The 21,946-nt window shown below is 37.0% G+C and overlaps 1 protein-coding gene across 2 annotated transcripts in view; it reads left to right on the top strand.

The window, feature by feature from the left end:
• The window catches only part of LOC307182789 (uncharacterized protein), a 225,749-nt gene that overhangs the window by 92,606 nt on the left and 111,197 nt on the right, over nucleotides 1–21,946 (top strand). For both annotated transcript variants that reach the window (XM_079914302.1, XM_079914303.1), the window contains exon 5: nucleotides 20,087–20,181. In XM_079914302.1, coding sequence (XP_079770428.1) covers nucleotides 20,087–20,181 — 95 coding nt within the window. The remainder of the gene's footprint in view (nucleotides 1–20,086; nucleotides 20,182–21,946) is intronic.

The following is a 21,946-nucleotide window of genomic DNA, read 5'->3' as shown; positions in this document are numbered from 1 at the left end:
TTATCACTGGCCTTGTGCTAATGGCCAATGATGATCCAGACATGAGTCAAAGATTCTGCCTCTAAATCTGAAGAATTTTGCTTCCAGCCAACCTCTCCCTGCGTCCTGCCTGTGACATTCAAATTCCACTGTCAGAGAAGTCCAGGCAATAGGAAAGTTGGGAGATGGGAAATTTTAGAGTTTAAAATATTATAACTATTTGTGTTTCAGCTACAAGCTGGTATCACAGTAAGAGTTTTTCCTTCTAAGGAATAGTTAGGGTTTCAAGATTAGAGGTAATAAAAATGTGAAAACTTGGATGATGTGAATTGAGCCTGTTATTGACAGATGAGCACAGTATTTAAATGGTTAAAAGAAGGCCTATTGGGGCATATATTCCTTTCTACTTTAGTTATTTAGCAGATAATGATCTACTTTTATTCAGTTTTATGCAGTCATCACCCAAAGGAGTAGTAAGAGAAACATGATTTAGAGAATGATAGAACAATGTGTTGGAACAGACAATGGATATGGCTTCGGTATCTCAAAGATTACGGATCTAGATAAGGCACTTAAATAATAATGAAGGCTTTAGATTCTCATGTTGAATGATTCAGTTAAGCACTATAAAATCCCAGGATATTCTGGCTCTTACAACTTGAAGTTAGTAGAAATGGAATTAGAAAGATCCAGGCTTTGCATTTATACTTAAAATCATTGAAATTCTATCTTTCAAGAATAAAGAGATTTAGATTCAAGTGTTTGGAAGGACCAGGATGTGTGTGTGTGAAGTATTAGCTTTTAGTTGGCAAAATACTGATCTTTGATGAGGGAAACCAAAATTGTTTCAAATTATATGTCACAGACCTCAATTGCTCTGCAGAACTATTTTCCAGTTTGGTGAGTTGTTTTATTCCTTGATTCCTGTTTATACTTTTCCAGTCCAGCTAGGGAAAATGAAATGGATCCTGTTCAGCTAGAATTCTCTCCTTAAGTCTTAGGAACTCAGTGGCTTGTTAACAGTGCACCAGCACAAAACAAACCAGTCTTTCTATTGGAAAATTTCTACACAGGCTTCATCTCAACTCTGTTCTGTTGAGAGGACTCATAGGCATTTTCAAGGAGCATGGATTTTATGAATGCAGCTTGAATACAGCTGTGTCTTTTCCAATCTAGGGCCAAGAGGCAAAATGCAACATGAGATTTTTAAACATTCCAAGGCCCATCTGCCATGTAACCCACTTATCTTTGTGGCTGCAAGTTCTTTATTGATCCAAAATGGTAAAGAAAAAAAAAAAAAAAGGCAACAAAGGGGGAAAATGTAGGGGGAAAGAAAAGCCATAAATCCATTCTTTTGTTGTTCTTCCAGCAGCATCTGTGAGCAATTGTCACAATTACTAGTCAAACTGTATTTGACTTGTTGCCAACATGAATTTTCCAAAAACCCAATGTAAACAAACTCTGCAAGTACTTCCTCATTTGCCAAGCCAGTAATTATTTACTTTGTTTGGGCCTAGCATTAACGTCAGTTCAGCTTTACAGCCTGTAATGTGTTTGTTAATGAAACCGTGAGGTCTAAAGCTACATATTAACCTTGCCACCCTTCAATTTTGAGCTCAATAAAGTTGCACCATGGTTTTGTAAACTAGTGTTGGGGGACAGGCAAATGATTAATTATATTTTTCCCTTTTCCTTTATCCAAGCAAATTGTTAATCTTTAAACCGGCCTCTCATTTTAAAATTAACAAACCGAAATCCAGCCGCTGGGAGATATGATATCATTTAAATGGGTTGCCGTGGCTGTTTTGATGCCATATTTGGAAGTCGTCAGCCATGGTGCCTGCATTCACGTTTAGTAACCTGCACTGCAGGCTCCGTGCGCTGCCTGGAAGGAAGGAACGTTCCTCAGAGAATCATGGAGTATCAGTTTGGTAGAGAAGTGACAGAATGCACGCTTGGGACCTAGAATTCATTTTGTGGTGACTAAATGAAAGGCAGTTGGTTTGAGGATGTTTGAGCAGTTCAAAGACAGAAATTCCTGATCTGGGTGAGAAAGCAAAGAGGTTGGGGAGAAGGAGACTTAGGAGCCTAAGGATGTAATATTTTTCTCCCAGACACAACAGAATCTGCTTCTGTCTCTGGTCTGTTAAATATACTGTGTACTGACGGTGACCGAGAAGACAACAGAGAACAGGTAAAAGCCCTGTTCTCATAGAGCTTATATTCCAGTGGGGAATGGGGAGACCAGATAATAAACAAGAAAACAAGTAGGCAAGTTAGTTTCAGATCAAGATGACTCTTCTGAAGTCAATGAAACCAAAGGGATGAGACATGAAATTCCTGGTGAAGCCACTTTGGATGAGTGGTCAGAGAAGGTGTCTGTGGGACAGGGACATCTGAGCTGAGACTTGGGCAGTGTGACAAAGCCCCAGTTCAAATGCACGAGGACAACACTTTCAGGAAGAGGGGCAGCCGCAAGTATCAAAGCTGTTTGCTCTGTACCAAGAAGGGGAGGAAAGGCAATGTGGGTGTCCCCAGTGAGGAGGGGTCAGAGTGAGGATGGTGGGAGGAGATGAGCTTGTGTATTGCTCCCCAAAGCAACTCTAGATGTGAAAGGATAGGATAGGGTTTTAGGATTTACACCTTCTACACAGAGGAATTCTTCTGAAGATTAATTTGGCAGTCTTAATTTGTTTTGGGGAGGGACTAACATGAAGGAGACATCATCTGGCTAATAGTAGATAAAAATTCCCTGGGAAAAAGATCACTTTTCATAAGCTCCTTCATGACCACCTCCTTCTTTGAGTATTTGAAGATTCAAAAGCCTCAGGAACTGTCTAGAAATTTGACTTACAGATGAAATTTTGCTCTTTACTGTGGAGCTATGACTATTTGATTTACCTGACATGGAAATTGACTCCAGATAGAGGTGTCTATTTTATCTAATGTAAAGCTATAATGTTTCAGGAAGTGAGATGATTATTTTCCCCTTTATCTCCAGAGAAGGTGTGACTAAATTCCCCCAAAGGGATAATTTTGTTTAGCATCAGAAACTGATGGTTGTGTTTGATTATGTAGTTCTGAGCTCAGAATAGGCATTTTATGCAAAAATCAATATGAATTATGGAAAGAATCTAGCATTTTAGTAACACAGTGTAAGGATTTTATAGTTAGATACAGTGAGGAAGGAAACTGCAGAAGGCAATTTCAAGAATCTTTCAGGAATCCTTTTTTGGGGAAAACATTTTATGCTTAACAGTATAAGTTGATGAAAAATGCACAAATTGGACATTCTCAAAATAAATGGTGAGAATGTAAAGAATCTTATGAATTATGTCAATTCCTTGTGAAAAATTTATATTTTAACTTTCTTGTATGCCAAGAGTCCTTGCATTCATATCTTGTGGATTTACTTAACATATTTATTTTGAGGTAATCTTAGCTTATGAGCTAAAATTTTCAACTTGTCATACCAAAAATATTTTTAAAACAACAACTCTCCAACCCTAGTATACATAAATCAGGAACAGAACCTAAATTTGTGGATAATTGGATTGAGCTCTGAGCTTAAAGATGAAGGAGACAAAAGCATGTCCCAAAGCAGCATTTGATAGTCTTAGCCTTATCTGTGGATGTTTTACACCAGGCGTGGAGGCAGTATTTGTTTACAGGGATCTGTGCTATTTGCAGGGCATTTTATTTGAGCTAGTGTCCTGTATCCAAGCCAAAACCTCTATGCATAAGGGCTTGTTTTGCTCTTTCCCTTCGGATCAAAAGCGACACTAAAGCAACATCGCCTCTTCTCATGGCCATGTTGGCAAGCCAAGGAGGTGGTTTGTGATGCAGGGATACAGGCTGTAGAGCAAGGATGATAACAGAAGACAATGACATGTCACGGGAGCTTTGTGACAGCTGTAGCCTTCACAGGGACAGAAACAGCACCGCAAGCAACCTTCATAGATATAGTATACAGTATATGGAACTCAGTAAACTTAAATTCACTGAATTTGGGAGTAATTGCAAACTGACTATCCCACTGCTTATGTTTTTCAAGTAAATCTTAAAAATCCCCAGGGTTATCTGAGTTTTGAAAAAGCATCATTTTTTGTGATAACGATCACTGGAAGATATCAGAGAGGCTCTTCCATACTGTTTACGGCTGGAATCTAAAGAGCCACTGTTTTCTCCTTGAGGATCCTATGAGCCACACATGTTTTCATGCATAAAATTGAGCCATGCTATACAGATGGGCAATGAGTAATGCTCAAAGCATTTTCCAGCTTTTTCTTGTGCACAGTCCTTCATATCTTTTTGTCCACCCTCCGCCTCACTCCTAGCCAGTGTTTCTGGAAAGTTCTCTTCTAAGTCAGTGATGACCATCAAGTTGAAACTAACCTCAGTAGACATTGGTAAGTTAATGCCAATAAATTAGTGTTTAAAATTTTTTTGATTTATATAGATGATAGAAAAAATGTTTTTCATTTATTTTTACAAATCTATTTTAAATTTTTCTACCCATCTCTGCAAGGTTAAAAGTATGGAAAAGAGAGAAAGTTTCAAAAATGTGGAAAAGGTAGACCATGGTGAGAGATAAGATCTATTCAACGAAAATGCTTGTTTTTCAAATGTACTTGTGGAAACCAATGATAGTACCCCTTTTTAAACTAGATTAAGAGTGGAGTCATCCAGAATTAAACCGACTGTATGAAAGGCAAGGGCTTGGTTTCATCAGTGTTCCAAATTTAAAGAAACTCGTGGAGTCAACACAAATATTTCAAACTTCTCTCTCTCTCTCTCTCTCTCTCTCTCTTTCTCTCTTTGGCCTCTGGCTTTTACCAAGAAACCCACATGTGGTTTAATCACTTCATGTTTATTTCAATAACAAAGTGATGAAGCACTATGTCTTACCATACACACCACTTGTACATTCTTCTTTCATCTATCCATTTTCTGATCCATTGATTCACTTTTAGTAAGTGCCTACTCTGAGAAAATCACTGAGGCTATAAAGAAAAATAAGACCCAGCGTCTGCTCTCAGGGACCTTGTCATTTCAGGCATGTTCTCACACACATCTGTGCCCACACACACACTTGCACACACATAGATATTGCCAAAGTGTTTTATCTGCCAAATGATGGCCTTGCTTGTCCATTCGTAATCTGGTGGTCAGAGTGTGAGGAAAAACTTATTTTCAGCCTTAGGCCCAGAAAGTAACTGAGATTTCTCTGATCAGATACAAAATCGTCATGAGGGTTCAAAAAAGAATTCCCTTTCCCTTTACAACAAACAGTATTTTACCTATTGAGTTGGAAAGAAACTTAGGTTTCTTAGACCTATTCAGGTCTCAAAATACACTTTTACTGTAGATGTTAAACAGGTTATAATATTTACCTCTGAATACAGACATGGCAGATGGAATCTCTCCCAATTCTGCTTCTCTAAAACCTTAGAAAGCTAAAGGAACCAACTACATGTCTCAAGTCCCACAAATACGCACATTGGTATTTGTGATTTTTCGTATTCTTTCTATGTATATCTTCTAGGTTCTAATTTTGAATGAAAAGCCTAGCTGTTCTCAGTACTGATGACACAATATCTTAGATAAAAATTTCTTTTGCTCTTTTGGGAGGTAAATTCATTTATGCTGAAATGTTTGAGTAGTGCATTTTTTGTGTACACCTTGGATTCTTCCAAATATTATTTGAAGATGCTGGGCTAAGTACAGTCTTTAGCTCATATTATGTCTATGCCTATTTCATAGGTACAGTGGGTTTTCTGTGTTTGGAGCCTCATTCAATTTAAAAAGCTTAAGTATCAGCTCATATCTGTATGATGAATAACTTTGTAATCATGCTTCTTATGTTGCATTATAACTCTACTTTTACCATCAACATGACAGTGAGCCCATTGAGGACAAGAGGTGTCCATTATTCATTTCTACAGCTCCAGTACCTAATTCTGTGCTAAGACATAGGAAAGCCTTGAATCAGTAAGATCTAAAACTGGAACATGGAAGGCTCAATCATGAGGGTAGCAACAAAGTGTGATTCCCAGTGTAAAACATATTTTTGAAATGCAAATGCACTTCTAGTTTCTGAGAAGCAGATTTACCCTGGGTCATAGCACCTACTGAACACACAGAATTTGGACATTTGCTGCCATTAATTGAGCTCTTAGTTTGAATTACAGTCTGTGTGCCAAGTGCTTTATAGACATTATCTCATATAACCTTTCAATTACGGGAGAAACAGGTAAAGACAGTTACCGGTACAACAAAAGAGATGTCATGATAGCTGAACACAAACTTCTTGGGAGCCAGAATGCATTCTGTTTCTTACTCTGTTACTGATTTGTATCTGGTAACTAGAATGGTGCCTTATGCCAAAGGTGGATTTACCACGAAGAAAAGACTGTGCCTGGGGCTTAAGGGGAATCAAAATGTTTAAGAGAAGGCTTCTACCCCGGAGGGTTGGAAAGAGTTTTTTGAACATATTTGGCATTTAGAAGAGCATTTGTAAACTTGGTGTCAAAAGTTGCATCAGAATATTTGGGACTAAAGCCAGATTGCAATGGGCTGAGAATGAATACAAGCTGTAGAAGTCAGTGGAATGTATGGAACATTCTTCCAAGAAGTTTAATGAAAAGAACAAGAGAGAGGGGAGTAATCTGGGGGGAGCCAGGTTTAAAAGGCCGTTTTCTTCTTACCATTTTTCTCAGTGAGGAAGTTGAATCCATTATTGGTAAACCAAGGGCAAAGAAGTGGCGGAAAGGAATATAGCAATACCAGGAGGGTAAAAGCCAGTAACAGGGAGAAGCAAAAAAAGATTAGAACAGGATCACTGATATACAATTCTATCTAAATTTTTTTGAAAATTTAATCTCCTTTTTTTATTATTATTTTTTTAAACATCTTTATTGGGGTATAATTGCTTTACAATGGTGTGTTAGTTTCTGCTTTATAACAAAGTGAATCAGTTATACATATGTTCCCATATCTCTTCCCTCTTGCGTCTCCCTCCCTCCCACCCTCCCTATCCCACCCCTCCAGGCAGTCATAAAGCACCTAGCTGATCTCCCTGTGCTATGCAGCTGCTTCCCACTAGCTATCTACCTTACGTTTGGTAGTATATATATGACCATGCCTCTCTCTCGCTTTGTCACAGCTCACCCTTTCCCCTCCCCATATCCTCAAGTCCGTTCTCTAGTAGATCTGTGTCTTTATTCCCGTCTTATCCCTAGGTTCTTCATGACATTTTTTTTTTTCTTAAATTCCATATATATGTGTTAGCATACGGTATTTGTCTTTCTCTTTCTGACTTACTTCACTCTGTATGACAGACTCTAGGTCTATCCACCTCATTACAAATAGCTCAATTTCATTTCTTTTTATGTCTGAGTAATATTCCATTGTATATATGTGCCACATCTTCTTTATCCATTATTCATCTGTTGATGGACACTTAGGTTGCTTCCATGTCCTGGCTATTGTAAATAGAGCTGCTGTGAACATTTTGGTACATGACTCTTTTTGAACTATGGTTTTCTCAGGGTATATGCCCAGTAGTGGGATTGCTGGGTCATATGGTAGTTCTATTTGTAGTTTTTTAAGGAACCGCCATACTGTTCTCCATAGTAGCTGTACCGATTCACATTCCCACCAGCAGTGCAAGAGTGTTTCCTTTTCTCCACACCCTCTCCAGCATTTATTGTTTCTAGATTTTTTGATGATGGCCATTCTGATGGGTGTGAGACGATATCTCATTGTAGTTTTGATTTGCATTTCTCTAATGATTAGTGATGTTGATCATACTTTCATGTGTTTGTTGGCAGTCTGTATATCTTCTTTGGAGAAATGTCTATTTAGGTCTTCTGCCCATTTTTGGATTGGGTTGTTTTTTTTTTTGTTATTGAGCTGCATGAGCTGCTTGTAAATTTTGGAAATTAATCCTTTATCAGTTGCTTCATTTGCAAATATTTTCTCCCATTCTGAGGGTTGTCTTTTGGTCTTGTTTATGGTTTCCTTTGCTGTGCAAAAGCTTTGAAGTAATCTCCTTTTTAAATATGCCTGTTTACATCCTATGAGATATCCTATGGGAGGCTTTGCTTGGATTTTGAATCTGCTTCTCATTAAGCTTATCATTTATTATGAGTCCAATCACTTATCCAAGAAAGTGATCATACTTTTAAATAATATTTTATTAAAAAGAATCACTGGTGATAAACAATGCATGTTTCTTGTAGAAAATATGGAAAATACAGATGAGCCAAATAACACGTTTTAAATTCATTTTAGATATATTCATTATCCTTCCATCAGTAGGAATTGTGATGATCATTCATTACTAAATGTCTCCCTCTACCACTTATCCATGTTTTAAAAAGTTAGTAGTGATGATCAATCACTACTAAATGTCTCCCTCTACCACTTATCCATGTTTTAAAAAGTTTTATTCCTTTTTCTAAAACAAAAATGGATCATATAGCAAAGACTATTCTAAAATCTGCTTTTGTTATACAATATTTTTTAGCAACTCTTCATGTCATTCCACTTAATTCTTTCTCATCATTTTATTGATTGAAGAAAATTAAATTGTATGCATTTATTATAATGTATTAAGTAATTCCTTATTGTTAAATATTTTAGTGCTTTTAGATTTTTATATTATAAACAACTACTCATGACTATCCTTAAAATACTAGCAATGATTATTTTTAAAAAATACTAGCAGTGACTTGCTGAGTCAGAGTATGCATCATTGTATGGCTTTTGTGAAGTTTTTCCTGATTGTCCTCCATAGAAGTTACACCAATTTACACTCTCACCTAGAGAATATGAGAGCAGCTGTTGCCCACACCCCAGCTAATTCTAGGGATTAGCATTAAAAAATCCTGTTCAATATCAAATTTAATTTGATACATATATTTCATTATGGTTCTCCTTTTCACTTTTACTATAATAAGGTTGAACTTATTTCTACTGGCTCTTTGTTATCCTTGCTCATTTATTAAATGGTTATTTGATATATTTTACATTGGGGTTGAATTTCTAAGTGGGTTGTAAGTACTTTTTAAATATTATATATTGAAATATGAACCACTTATTAGGCATTTATATTCTGTAAATATTTCCCCTTTTTGTCATTTGCAATTTACTTTTTATGATTTAGGTCACGAATAAGTTTCAAAAATGTGATGTAGTAAGCCTTTTTCTTTATAGTTTCTACCTTTCCTGTGATGCTAAAGACTGTATAAATATTCACCTAGTATGTTTCTAATTTCACTTTCTACATTTGAATCTTTAAACTGTTTGAGGTTAATTTCATTATGGTGTCCAATGTGCAGGTAGAATTTAAGATTATTTTTATGTTTGCCAGTCGTCTAAACACCACTTATTGAATAATCAATTATCTTCCACACTGATTTGAGGTGTATTCTTACTATATATTAAGTTCTTGTAAATACTGCATTTTAGGTCTAAATAAGACAATTTTCTCTGTTGAAGTGTCTGTCATTTCCTGTATTAATATCACATTGTTTATATTATTGTAGATTTATAATGTCATATGGATAAGAGCCGCCTATCTTTTGCAACTTCAAAATGATTTTGTTCTTTTAACATATTTATTTTATTGGTAATCTCACAGTTATTTTGGCAGCAGTATTCATACTGTGGAATACTATTCAGCAATAAAAAGGAACAGATTACTGGCACATGCTACGTCAAGGATGAACCTCAAAAACATTATGCTAAGTGAAAGAGCTAGGCACAAGAGATCTCATAATGTATGATTCCATTTATATATGTCTCTATAAGGCAAATTTATAGAAACAGAAAGTAGATTAGTGGTTACGTGGGGGCTAAGAGTGGGAGTGGGAATGAACTGTAAATAGGCATGAGGGATCTTATCAGTGTGATGGAATGTTTTTTTTTTAAAGATTGTTTTCTTATGTTAGTTAAACATCCTCCTTTTATTTTTCTCTCTCTCTTTTTTTTTAATACTGAGTTGTGTTTTTTTTTTCTTTTTGGCCATGCGACGCGACATGTGGGATCTTAGTTCCACGACCAGGGATAGAACTCCTGCCCCCTGAATTGGAAGGGCAGAGTCTTAACCACTGGACTACCAGGGAAGTCCTGGAAATGTTTTAAAATTTATTTAAGTTGATGGCTTCACCATGCAGTAAGATTACTAAAAATCATTAGATTGTGCACTTGAAATGAGTGAACTTTACAATATGTGAGATATACTTCAGTAAAGTTATTAGGAAAGAATTATTCTGGAAAGTTAATCAAAAATTATCACTGTGTTTTGTTTGGAACTGGATGATATTTACATATTAATTTCAGAATTGACATCTGATAATATTAAGTTTTCTTTCCTAAACTATGATATTTATTTCCCAGGAAACATTTATAACTTTATTTTTACAAATCTACAGTTTTCCTATTAATTCCTAGGTTATTAGGTTTATTTTTTGTTTGTTTTATTTTTAGGTGGTTGCTGGTGTTGATGATTTTCCCCCTATTAAATAATTGGTTATTGATGATACAATAGGGGACTGCTTGATTTTTATATATTTTATAGTCTTCTTAATGAAATCACTTATTAGTTCTAATGTTCCTGAATGCACTGAAAGGTGTGAGTTACATTAGCAATCTGACTGACCTCTGGCCCAGACTTTAGAATGACAGGTTATAGATTTAGCCACGAGTTCAATAATTTCTCTGTGAGTTTTTTTTTTTTAGATATTGGGGGTAGGAGTTTATTAATTTATTTATTTATTTTTGCTGTGTTGGGTCTTCGTTTCTGTGCGAGGGCTTTCTCTAGTTGTGGCAAGCAGGGGCCAGTCTTCATCGCAGTGCACGGGCCTCTCACTATCGCGGCCTCTCTTGTTGCGGAGCACAGGCTCCAGACGTGCAGGCTCAGTAGTTGTGGCTCAAGGGCCTAGTTGCTCCGCGGCATGTGGGATCCTCCCAGACCAGGGCTCGAACCCGTGTCCCCTGCATTAGCAGGCAGATTCTCAACCACTGTGCCACCAGGGAAGCCCTCTCTGTGAGTTTTTCCCCAAAGTTGTTAACGGAGGTCATTTGGACAACATCTAGTTTATCAATTTGGTTTAAATTTAGAATATCTACTACCAATATCAGACCTTAAACCTATGACCTGAAATAGAGTTTTTGAGTAGGAAATTTTATAACAGCATGCTTTATAAATTCACTATCTAATGTGTAACAGTGACTGGAATTTCATTAAATATAAGCATATGTCAAGGGATCATATTCAGAACGCTGGCCATCAGGTAAATTAACAAACCATTTGGCTGGAAATAGAATGATTAGCACAGGGATAATCTGCTCTGTTGCTGATGGTTATCAGGCATGAGACAGTTATCTGTTAGCTACATGTTTTAGTAAGGAATGAGCAAAACTTTACCCCTAAGGAAAAAAAAGAAAGATTTTCGTTGCTTACATTTGTTTGCTAACATCTTTTCCATTTAAATACACTCTAATGTACCAATGTTCACTCTACTTAACAAATAAAAGTATATGAGAATAAGTTAGAAAGTTCAAGTGATAGTCAATTTATAAAAGAATTTAAAAAGAGAGAAGATATTGTCTTGGAATTCACTTAGAAGTGTGAGGCAGTGTGAGAATAGAAGTGAATTTGGACAGATTGGTGAAGCTCTGGGGACTGTAGCTTCCTGGTGAGAAAGTTATGTGAAACAGAGTCAAAATGGTGGTCTTAACCTCAGCATTTCTGGCACATCTAATATATTTAACCTGAATATTTTTATTCTATGAATTAAGTAGTAAAAATTTATCTTATTTTCATATTTTGAACCCAGTAAATCATTGTGTTATCCTGCTGGTATACACATTTCTGAATTGGTCAAGGTTCTTATTCTAAGAAACAGAAAGTGACCCTGGAATATTTGAGCATTAAAGGTATTTATTTAAAGGATATCACAGCTTGATAATCCAGCTTGTTTAGAGTTGTACTGACTTTTACTAACTTTTTATCACTAGATGTCCTCATATAAAGAGGCATTTCAGAAGTCTGCTGGTGCTATGTAAATACTTCCCATTGTATGGCAGTTACAAAATGTTTCCCTTGACAGTTAGGATTATCCCCCTAGGCAGTATTGTAAGCTTTTATTTTTGCCATTTGCCTTTCGGCACAAAGACTCCAAAATTGTTAGATGCAGTATCAGCTTATCCTTAAGTTGTTAGTGCTCCATGGTGGAAGCAAACATCTCAGAGGTACTAAACCTCTAAATCAGTAGAACCAAGAAGGATAGGGTTTAAAAGTATTAATGAGTCATTACTAGGACAAGTAGGAGCCACTACTTCTACATCCATTGCTTGGTTTCCGATTGCTTGGAATATGGCTATAAAGGTAACAACATCATATATTATTTCTGGTTTGCAGCATACATTTCTATTCTGTGTAAGCAGCTTCTGTGCAATGAGATGGATGATAAAGTTAGTGAAGCCATGGAATGTAGCCCATTGTGCATCTTGTTTTACCTTGTTCAGGAGCAATATTGTGTAGTTTCCTGATAAAGTGCTCAGAAACTCCACAGGTTTTAGAGTTAGAAATAGTATAGCAGGCAGAGAAGAAAATTCAAATCCATAATAAATCTAATCTGTGTCACAGATTGGATTCTTCAGGAAGCAGGTTCTGAGACAGATTTGTAGATAGGATGTTTATTGAAGAGTGCTCTAGGGATCATTATGTGTGGGAGTGTGAAGGAATGAGAATTGGAATGGAGGAACTGAACTGTGAGGCAGCCACAACAAAGGCCTCGGCCAGTCCCTACAGGGACGTCCAGAGCTCGAATGTGCCTCCAAGTTTGTCCTGAACTGGAACTTAGAGGCTGAGGCTTTTGTATAGCCCCATCAAATGCACCTCAAGCGTATCAAATTAATCTCAATTAAATGCCAAGAGGATCTTTTTAGTACTTGACAGCTGGTTCTAAAATATATATGAATTTAAAGGGCCAGGAGTAGTTAAGATTTTGAAGAAAGAAAACAAGTAGGGGAAGTTGGTACTCCAGATATGAAGACTCAAAAGACTCAAAAGACTCAAAAGACTCTGCTAACCAAGACAGTGTGAATTGGCCTAGAGCTAGAAAAAGAGAGACCAGATTAAGAGATTCTTGTATATATGAACATTTGATATATGACAGATGTGACATAGTAGATCAGTGAAAAAATAAAGGACTTTCCATAAATGGAACATTTGGAATTGAGCATTCATATAAAAATAAAATTGGACCTTTTCTCATCTTATATACAAAAATTACCAATGGATCAGAGAGTTAAATATGAATGAGAACACTATACAACCTTTGAAAGGTGATGTAAGAGAAAGAATTGTACCCTTCAGATTGATTAAAAATTTTAATGTCCAACAATACCAATGTTGGTGAACATATGAAGCAACAGAAACTCACAAGCTGCTTGTCAGAGTGTAAATTTGATTCATTCAGCTGGAATTCAGTTTGGTAATATATATTAAAGTTGACTGTAAGCATATCCTATAACCCAACAATTCCAGCGTTAGTAGTGACATTTGTGTAATAATAGCCAGACAATTGGAAACACCCCAAATGTCCATCAGTAGTAGAATAGCTAAATAAATTGTGGTAAATTCATACAATGGAATACTATACAGCAATGAAAATAAACATACTAGGACTACATGCAACATCCTGGATTAATTAAACAATAATAATATTAAACAAAAGTAGCAAATGCAAAAACAAACAAACAAAAACACCCAGTATGATTCCATTCACATAAAGTTCAAAAATCAGGGTTTTGGCTCCTCTGGAGGAAGAAAGGGTTTTGATTCTGAAGGAACACTGTGGAGTTTGTATCTCAACCTTAGAGGAGTTTATGGGTGTTTGTTTTAAAATTATTTCTTAACTTGTACAATTTTTTTTTGCTTTTTCTCTGTATGAGTTATATTTCACACAAACAATCTGAAAAGCAAAACATAAAAAAGAAATGTTTGGGAACTTCCCTCATGACCTACATGTTTAACTGTACTTTTTCTGAGCTTTGAGCTGGAAGATGAAATATATAGCAATGGCCTTTAATTATGGAATCTAGGAAGTTGCCATCATGGACAGTCTCAGCCTGAATTCTCAAAGCAGCCACGCACTGGGAATGGACTTTCTGGTAGCATGACTGTAGCAATTATGCATATTTATATCCCCAGCACCTACGTCAGTGATTGGCTTTTTAAAACTGCTCAATGCATATTTTCCAAATGGATGACTAAGTAAATGAATGAGTGAATGAGTGAACAGTGCATCTTTCTGAAGCCTGTTGACTCATTGCAGAACCTCACTGTAGATTAATCCCTTTTTAGAAAACTATAAATAAGTATTAAGGAATAATAATCTTCAACTCTTTGGACTTTGAAGTAACTTTCAGAATTATATATTGACCTTCAAGAAACAGGAGAAAACTGAGTCCCATATAAGAACTCCTGAATCAGTCTGTTAAGGAAGGATCCCTATTTGGTATTTAAAGAAGCACCAGAGAATATTTTGATACCTTTTCCTGGTGAGATATGAGGCATAAAGAACATTGAATAATCAAGTCTGCTAAATTCAAAACTACCTAACTCTATCTGAGAATTTGGAAGTGTTTTTTTTTTCCTCTTTATATATGTTTTCTGATAGATTTCTGTAAAATATACCACATCAACCCACTTTCCACCTTCTGTCAGTTACAATCTCCCATTCAGAAGCTAAATGGCTCTCTCTGGTAAGCAAATATGTAATTAAGATTTACTTTGGTTGAGTGAAAATATGCCTTCTTTATAAAGAAAGCCCCAGGCCAGGTTCAGAATAGGCAAGGTTAGCTATGGTGGATTTATCAGCAAATTTAGCCCAATTTAAGAGGCATGCCTTCAAACCTATTAAAGATGGTGCTTATGTGATATTCTGTGATGTCTTCCGCCTAAGGATTTGGACAATTCATGCAGTTTACTTCAGCCTTGAAAGTGGATTTATATGAGAGAAAAAAGGAAAGTGCTGAGAATATTTTTCATCTAACATCCTCCCTTTGACCACATAATAGTCCGAAAACTCACACAAGCAATTCCATATGGAGATGAGGAATGTCTAGCCAAAACAAGTTGTTCAGCTTATTAGCCTTGGGCTGAATAAGTTACTCAGAATATCTGGCATGGCCACCCTGTTTAAAAAGGAGAGGTGGGATGGCTATGCTTGCCTTTTCTTTCTCCCCCTAGAGTTTTAGATGAGAAAACAAATGGTTAGTGAGGCAACGCTGCAGGCCAGAAGCCCTGTGCTCTACTGTTTTCTCTGCACTTTTGAAAAGCCTCACAAGTGCAACAATGCACATTTCTTTGCACTCGACTGGCTACAGAGAAGGGTACATTGCACAATTTTCACTGTCATCTAGTTTCACATTTGATCCTTCTTGGGCAAGACTATCAAGTTGCTTTGGTGTGAATCTTGGCAGAAAAAACCTCTTCTCTCCAAGAATTTGAAATACTGTGAACTGCAAACTAAATTGGCTCCAACTGTCTGCTCTATTGTACAGGAGATGTAAGATAGCAGAAGGAGGGTTAGAATACGTTTTGATTTTGAGAGCTTCCAGAAATTAAATTTTAAAAATTTTTGTAAGGGATAGGGAGAATAAAATTGTATTCAAATTTAATTGTAAGGCAATTTGAGGATTTTTTTTTCTCCCAATCAGGTCAGTAGGAAACCCAGTTCATCCCTTTGTCTCTAGTTTAAGTATTAATTGGCATATCATGCAGTTATTTTGCCTGCCTATTTAGACATCATTCAGATTCCCAAGATAAAGGACAAGTCACTTAGTACTAATTTTTCCACCAGCTCTTATTCATTGTGCGCATATGTTCAATCTATCTTCTGGTTCTCTCCCTTTTTTTCCTTCTCTCCCTCCCTCCTTTCTTTCTTTTAAAAGAAGCACACACATTCACTTTCGAATAGATTATTGGAGAATCTTTGAAACTAATAGTGAAAAATGTTAAAGGTGTGTAATATAAAACTTCACAAACAGTTCATGAAAGAGTGAAGTTTTAAATTTCTAGACTACCACAAATTTCCAGATTCCCCACCTTTTTTTAAAGTTATTGACTGTCTTTTGAGGGTGACCATCTAGTAAATAATTCGGATTTCTGCAACTTGTTAATTAGGCTAACCCAACATGACACCCAAATGGAAGACCCTGGTGGTAGAGCACGGTAGGTTAAACTACACACTCATTGGCCTGCATTGGAACTTTATGTCACATCAATTCAACCCAACAGAACGCAAGAGACTGAGAGAGACCTCCAGGAGCAGTTAAAAGCAGTTGTAGCAATCACCCACAACAGGGCTCGTTTTGCTCAAAATCATGACTCTGATTTTGAGTAAGGACATGAAGATTGCAAACCTGGAACAAGCCTGGAAAATAAACAATTGAGAGGTTGGCTGAATCACAGGGAATAGTGGTAAATAGAGTTGGAAAAATAACACAGGATCAGGTTATTGAGAGTTTAAATGTCATTAAGTGAGTAGTATTTTAGTTTATGTTAATACACAAAGGATTTGCATGATGTACAATTTGCCAGTAATTATCCTGACATTTTGATGGGGCCTGACTTGCATATCTGTAAATATTTGCAGTTGCTAAGTTACCAGCTATACTTATTTGAGTTTGTGTACCATTTCATTTTGTGGCAAGAGTAGATGTTTTAGGCTTCAAAGCAAGGGACTCCCACCTTCTAATGGATGCCTTCTTAGGAGTTCCCAATAGAAATCTTTTATACCATGTCACTCATATGACTATCTCTCGTTTATTATGTTGTTTTTTTTCTAACACATAGACTGTTTAGATGGAACAAGATCAGATAATATTTTATTCTGTCATTCATTCTTTAATTTAAATTTAATCCCTTAATTTTTGCAAGACCCTATATTAGGTCCTTTGGAGAATTTGAGGATGTGTCCCAGTTTCTCCGAAGAGCCTAAGAGGGAAGATAAGGTCCATAAAAACAACTCAAGAATACATGAAACCTAACTGCTAGGTCCTCTCTAGCCAATGGGGACTGAAATCTCCCATCTCCCACCTGCTCCCAGGGGAACTCCAGACAGCATCCCCTCCAGCATTTCTAGGAAAGCTGGAGGAGTGCTTCCCATGTGTTCACAAACCGAGTTGTCAGCTTCAGTTACTATGAGGTATCTACCCTGCCTTTCCTCTTCCATGTTAGCTTCCCCTTATCATTGTCATCCTTTTATGAAGCTCCTTGAGAAATCATCACATTCATTCATTCCTTAGATATTTAATGAGTGTTTCCTATAAACCAAGCACTCACTTTCTTCTAGGAATAAGTGATGAACACAACAGGTAAAATCCCTGACTCTTAGGATGTGTGTGTTGTGCAGGAGGTGGTAAGGAAAGGCAAATACGATTTCAGATAGTGACAAGTGCCTCAAATAAGGGTAGATGAGACTGAAAATGGTGGGAAAGATGGTCAGAGGAGGCCTCTCTGAAGAGGAGTGTTTGACTTGATGAGAAGTGGCTACTGATGTCAATGTCCACCAAGAGAATGCCGATCGCCCTGCCAAGGGTTCTGTGGGTACCTGTTTCATCACTGCTAATCCTCGTATTGTCAGGACAATTATGGATTATGGACACACTCTCAACTTTGGCCACACTTTATATCCAGATCCCAAATAACATACTTGTTTCCAGTCTCTTGATGTCTTTCATCAACACAGCTCCTTCAGCTCTTGGTCCCTCCACTGTGCTCATCTCCTTCCCTCTCCCCAGGTGCTGATCAGGATTTGTGGGGATTGACACCTATACAATCTGGGGCCCTCTTCAAGAAAAAAAATAAATAAAACCACAAGAATACAAAATTAGGTCCAGGGAATTGGCAAAGGCCTGAGGTTACTCTTCTTTCTGTCCAAAAGAGGAGCCCCCATGCAGATAGATCCCTGGGGGAGTTCTCTGCCCTTTATTTTTAGACATGCCACAATATGAATGTCAGTTCGAGGCCCCATACTGCACTAATAGATGTTTTCACCATATGATAGATAGATAAGGGCAAAGTGAGATGAGAGTTTAGAAGAGGGAAAAATTGCATCCCAGTGGAGGCAATCAATGAACAATTTTGGTGTTACCTGAGCTGCATCTTGAAGGATGAATAAGGTCTGCGTACCCAGAAAAGATGACTTTATTGAGTGCCTTGTCTGTGTACAGTCCCTCTACATCCTACCTTACCCTTTTATGAACATTGCACAGTGGGAAGTGTCATTTTACACATGATTAAGCTAAAGGCTCAAAATTATATCACTATCATATTGCATAAGTCACTTAATTTGTTTAAGCCATGTTTCCCACTCAGCCCCATCTGAGTTGAGTGCTCTTTCCATTATGCCAGGCTGACTCTGATTTTGAGTAAGGGCGTGAAGATTGCCAACCTGGAACAAGCCTGGAAAATAAACAATTGAGAAGTTGGCTGAATCACAGGGAGTAGTGGTAAATAGAGTTGGAAAAATAACACAGGATCAGGTTATTGAGAGTTTAAATGTCATTGAGTAGTATTTTAGTTTATGTTAATACACGACAATAAATAATATCACAACTAATGACCAAGTTCCATCCACAGAACCTCTTATTAAGTGTGAATATAGTCAAGGCCAATTGCCATGAAAACAGTTTGCATTGACCTTCCATCAGGGCTGTTCACATAGTATGATATCAAGAGTGATGAAAAATAACCGTCACCCTTTTACTGATGTTTGAAATTCCACCATGTAAGCTTTACCCTTTGCCTGGCTGTTAAACTCTTACCTCTGAAAGAGGCAAACAATAAATGTAATAGAGATTGTTAGTTTCTCCCCTGGGAGCAGCTTTAAAGAAGCAGGGAGCATAAAGGTACAGGGAGAGGGAAACCTAACATCGCAGAAGAGAGAAAACTTCATAATTTTTTGTTGTATCTTTACTTCCAGTCATGTGGATTTGTCGCACTCTTGCTCTGCCCAAAGTATTGAATAGAAAGAGAATCCAGAGCAAAATCCATGGGGACAAATGGGGTTGTTTTGAGTAAGGAACAGCTGCTCTGTTCTATTGAAGCCATCTCCAAAGCCCCTTTTCAATTTAGGGCAAACCCTAGTGTGGGGAAACTGCGTGAAAAACAGAGAAGAGGGAGAGGGCTGGTAAGTGAAGGATGACAGTGGAAGCCCTCCCAGCAACAGATCCTGCGGTCTCTTCATGGTGGGCTGCCAGCATCTTCCCAGCTGCTTCCTAGTGCCTCTGGCTGGGTGTGTCTGGGAAGCTTCACACACTTTGATTCAAATTGCATATTGTTTTTCTCCTTGAGAGGTTTCTCATCTGGGATCCCATGGAGAGACTGGCAGAGGCATGTGTTTCTATTTTTAAGAATACAATAGATGTTGAAAAAAATGTGAAAGGAAATGCGAAGACCAGGTTCTGTGGCAGAGAGAAACTTTGGCCTATTTGGTACCTTTAAATGGTGCCAAGCTCCATCTGGCAGCTCAGCCTTGATTTTGCTGTCAGCTGAGGGTAACCAGCATTCCACAGAGTTGTGCAATCTGTTTTGAGACAAGAGAAATTGCCTGGACTTCATAGAGTCACTAAGATTACCAGAGAGGGTCCATCATGATGTGCATAATTATACTTAAGTTACCATAGAATATGAGCTTTTGGGGGCAGGAGCCACATCTTTCCATCCATCACTGAACCTGAAAGGTGCTGTAGCACCGTTATTTAAGTTTGTGGAATGAATGGATGGATGATCAGATGCAATCCCTGATTGAAGTGACTCTTATCAAGAAGCTCTTCCTCAAATGGTCTTATCTCTGTTGATGCAAATGCAGGAGTCTAGATTGTTTGTGAGATAAGGAAATGTAACTTTGAGAAGAAGAAATTCCTAACTGAATGTTAATTCTGGGTTTTGCTTGTGAGTGAAAAAGAAGTCCACCCACACTATTAGGCCCTGATGGTTATTGTCAGGTGCCTGCCATTACAAATAGAGTATATATGGTGAAATGATCTTTTGAATTTCATTTGTGCTACTTTTCCTATTCAGAATGCTTCAGTGGCTCCCCTCCATCTCCTGGAAAACAACAAACACATGGGCTGGACTTGCATCACCATCCTGGGGTAACTGTTTTGCCTCTGAAGGTAAACGTTCAATCAGACAAACTTGGGTTCAAATTCCACCTTCTCTTCCTTCCTAGCTGTGTAACTCTGGGCAATTTCCTTATCTTGCTAAGCCTTAGTTTCTTTGTCAGAAAAGTATTAGGGGGAAAATAGACAGTCTTTATCAGGGATTTAATTTTGAACGATTTCACTTGACAAGCCTGGAAGAAAAGGGCCCAAATCAACTTATAAAACCCAAAATGCATATTCACAATTAATATCAACTCTGTTCATTTGGCATTATAATAATAGTAAATAAAAATATTTACTATTTACTGAGGTATGTGGTGTGATAGTCACAAGTACTGGACCCTACCTCTGCTGTTTACTAATTGTATAACTATCTTTACTCTTCCATGCATTGGTTCCTTCATTGACAAAATGAAGATAAAAATATAACAGCTGTTTCAGTTCATGTAAAGTGCTTAGCACAGTGTCAAGCACATAGTAAATGTTTAATTAATGTTAGTTACTATTATCAGATATTTACTATACATCAGGCATTGCATACGTTATCTTATTTAACCTCACAGCCCAATGAAGTAGGCATTGCTATTGCCATTTGAAGATTAAAACAAAGCAAAACTGTAATTTACAGAAGTTGAGTAACTTGTTCAATGACAATATTGTAAGTGGTAAAACCAGGAGTCAAGCCCAAATGTGTATGATTTCAATGTCCTAAGTCATACATCTGACCTCCTGATTTTATTGGTCTGGGGTAGGGCCCAATCACTGATATATTTTAAAAGTTCTCTTGGTGAGTCTATGCAAATATAGCTGTTATTGAGAACCACTAAGATTTTTAGCCCCTGCCTCCCTCCCACCCTGCAGCCTCAAAGTACTGAATTAGAATCTCTAGGAATAGAACCTGGAAAACTGTATTATAAACGACCATTCCAGGTGATTCTAATGATCAGATAATTCTGGCTAACATTTCCCTGTGTGTGTTTATCTCCTCTATCAGATGATTGGTTGCTTTAGAGCATGTGTTTTTATTTCCTTGTCTCTTTAGCATTTAATTCATTGCATTATAGGCTTAGTAAAATATGTTCTCATTGGTTGTTGAATGGTTGAGAACACAGTTAAAATGAGATTGTTGAGAAAAGCATACAGTTTGAATTAGGGCTGAGGGGATAACCTAGCTGTAGTGTACAGGGGAATAATACAGAACAGTTTTAAGGCAACTGTATTCCTGGGCAGATGGTCTTCTTTTCACTGTGTCCTCACCTGATATTTGCTTGATGCATTTGGGTGGAGAGAGAGAGGACGAAAGCTCTCTGATATCTCTTCTTAAAAGAGTACTAATCCCATTATGAGGGCCCCACCCTCATGGCCACATTTAAACCTAATTACCTACTTAAGAACCCATCTCCATATACCATTACACTGGGGATTAGAGCTTCGATATATGAATTTTGAGGGGACACAATTTAGTCCATAACAGAAATATTATATATCTTGCTAGCATGTATATTTCAAAACTCATCAAAGCATACACTTAATATTTATGTATTTAATCATATATAAACTTCAGTATAACAAAATTATATATATTCAACACTCATATATATACATTCATAAATATATATACACATATATACATTCAAAATTATGTATATATTCAAATTTATGCAAAAATATATATTCAACATGCATATAAGATATAGTCAATGAATAAACAGGATAAAATTCTAGAGCTGAAAAAAACCCCACATCTTTATTTTGAAAAAACCCACCAAATGTAAAA

The sequence above is a fragment of the Stenella coeruleoalba genome (genome assembly GCF_951394435.1).
Source record: "Stenella coeruleoalba genome assembly, chromosome: 2".
In the NCBI taxonomy this organism is placed as follows: Eukaryota; Metazoa; Chordata; class Mammalia; order Artiodactyla; family Delphinidae; genus Stenella; species Stenella coeruleoalba.
The sequence above is the reverse complement of the archived record's forward strand: the minus strand, read 5'-3'. Positions and strand labels throughout refer to the sequence as shown.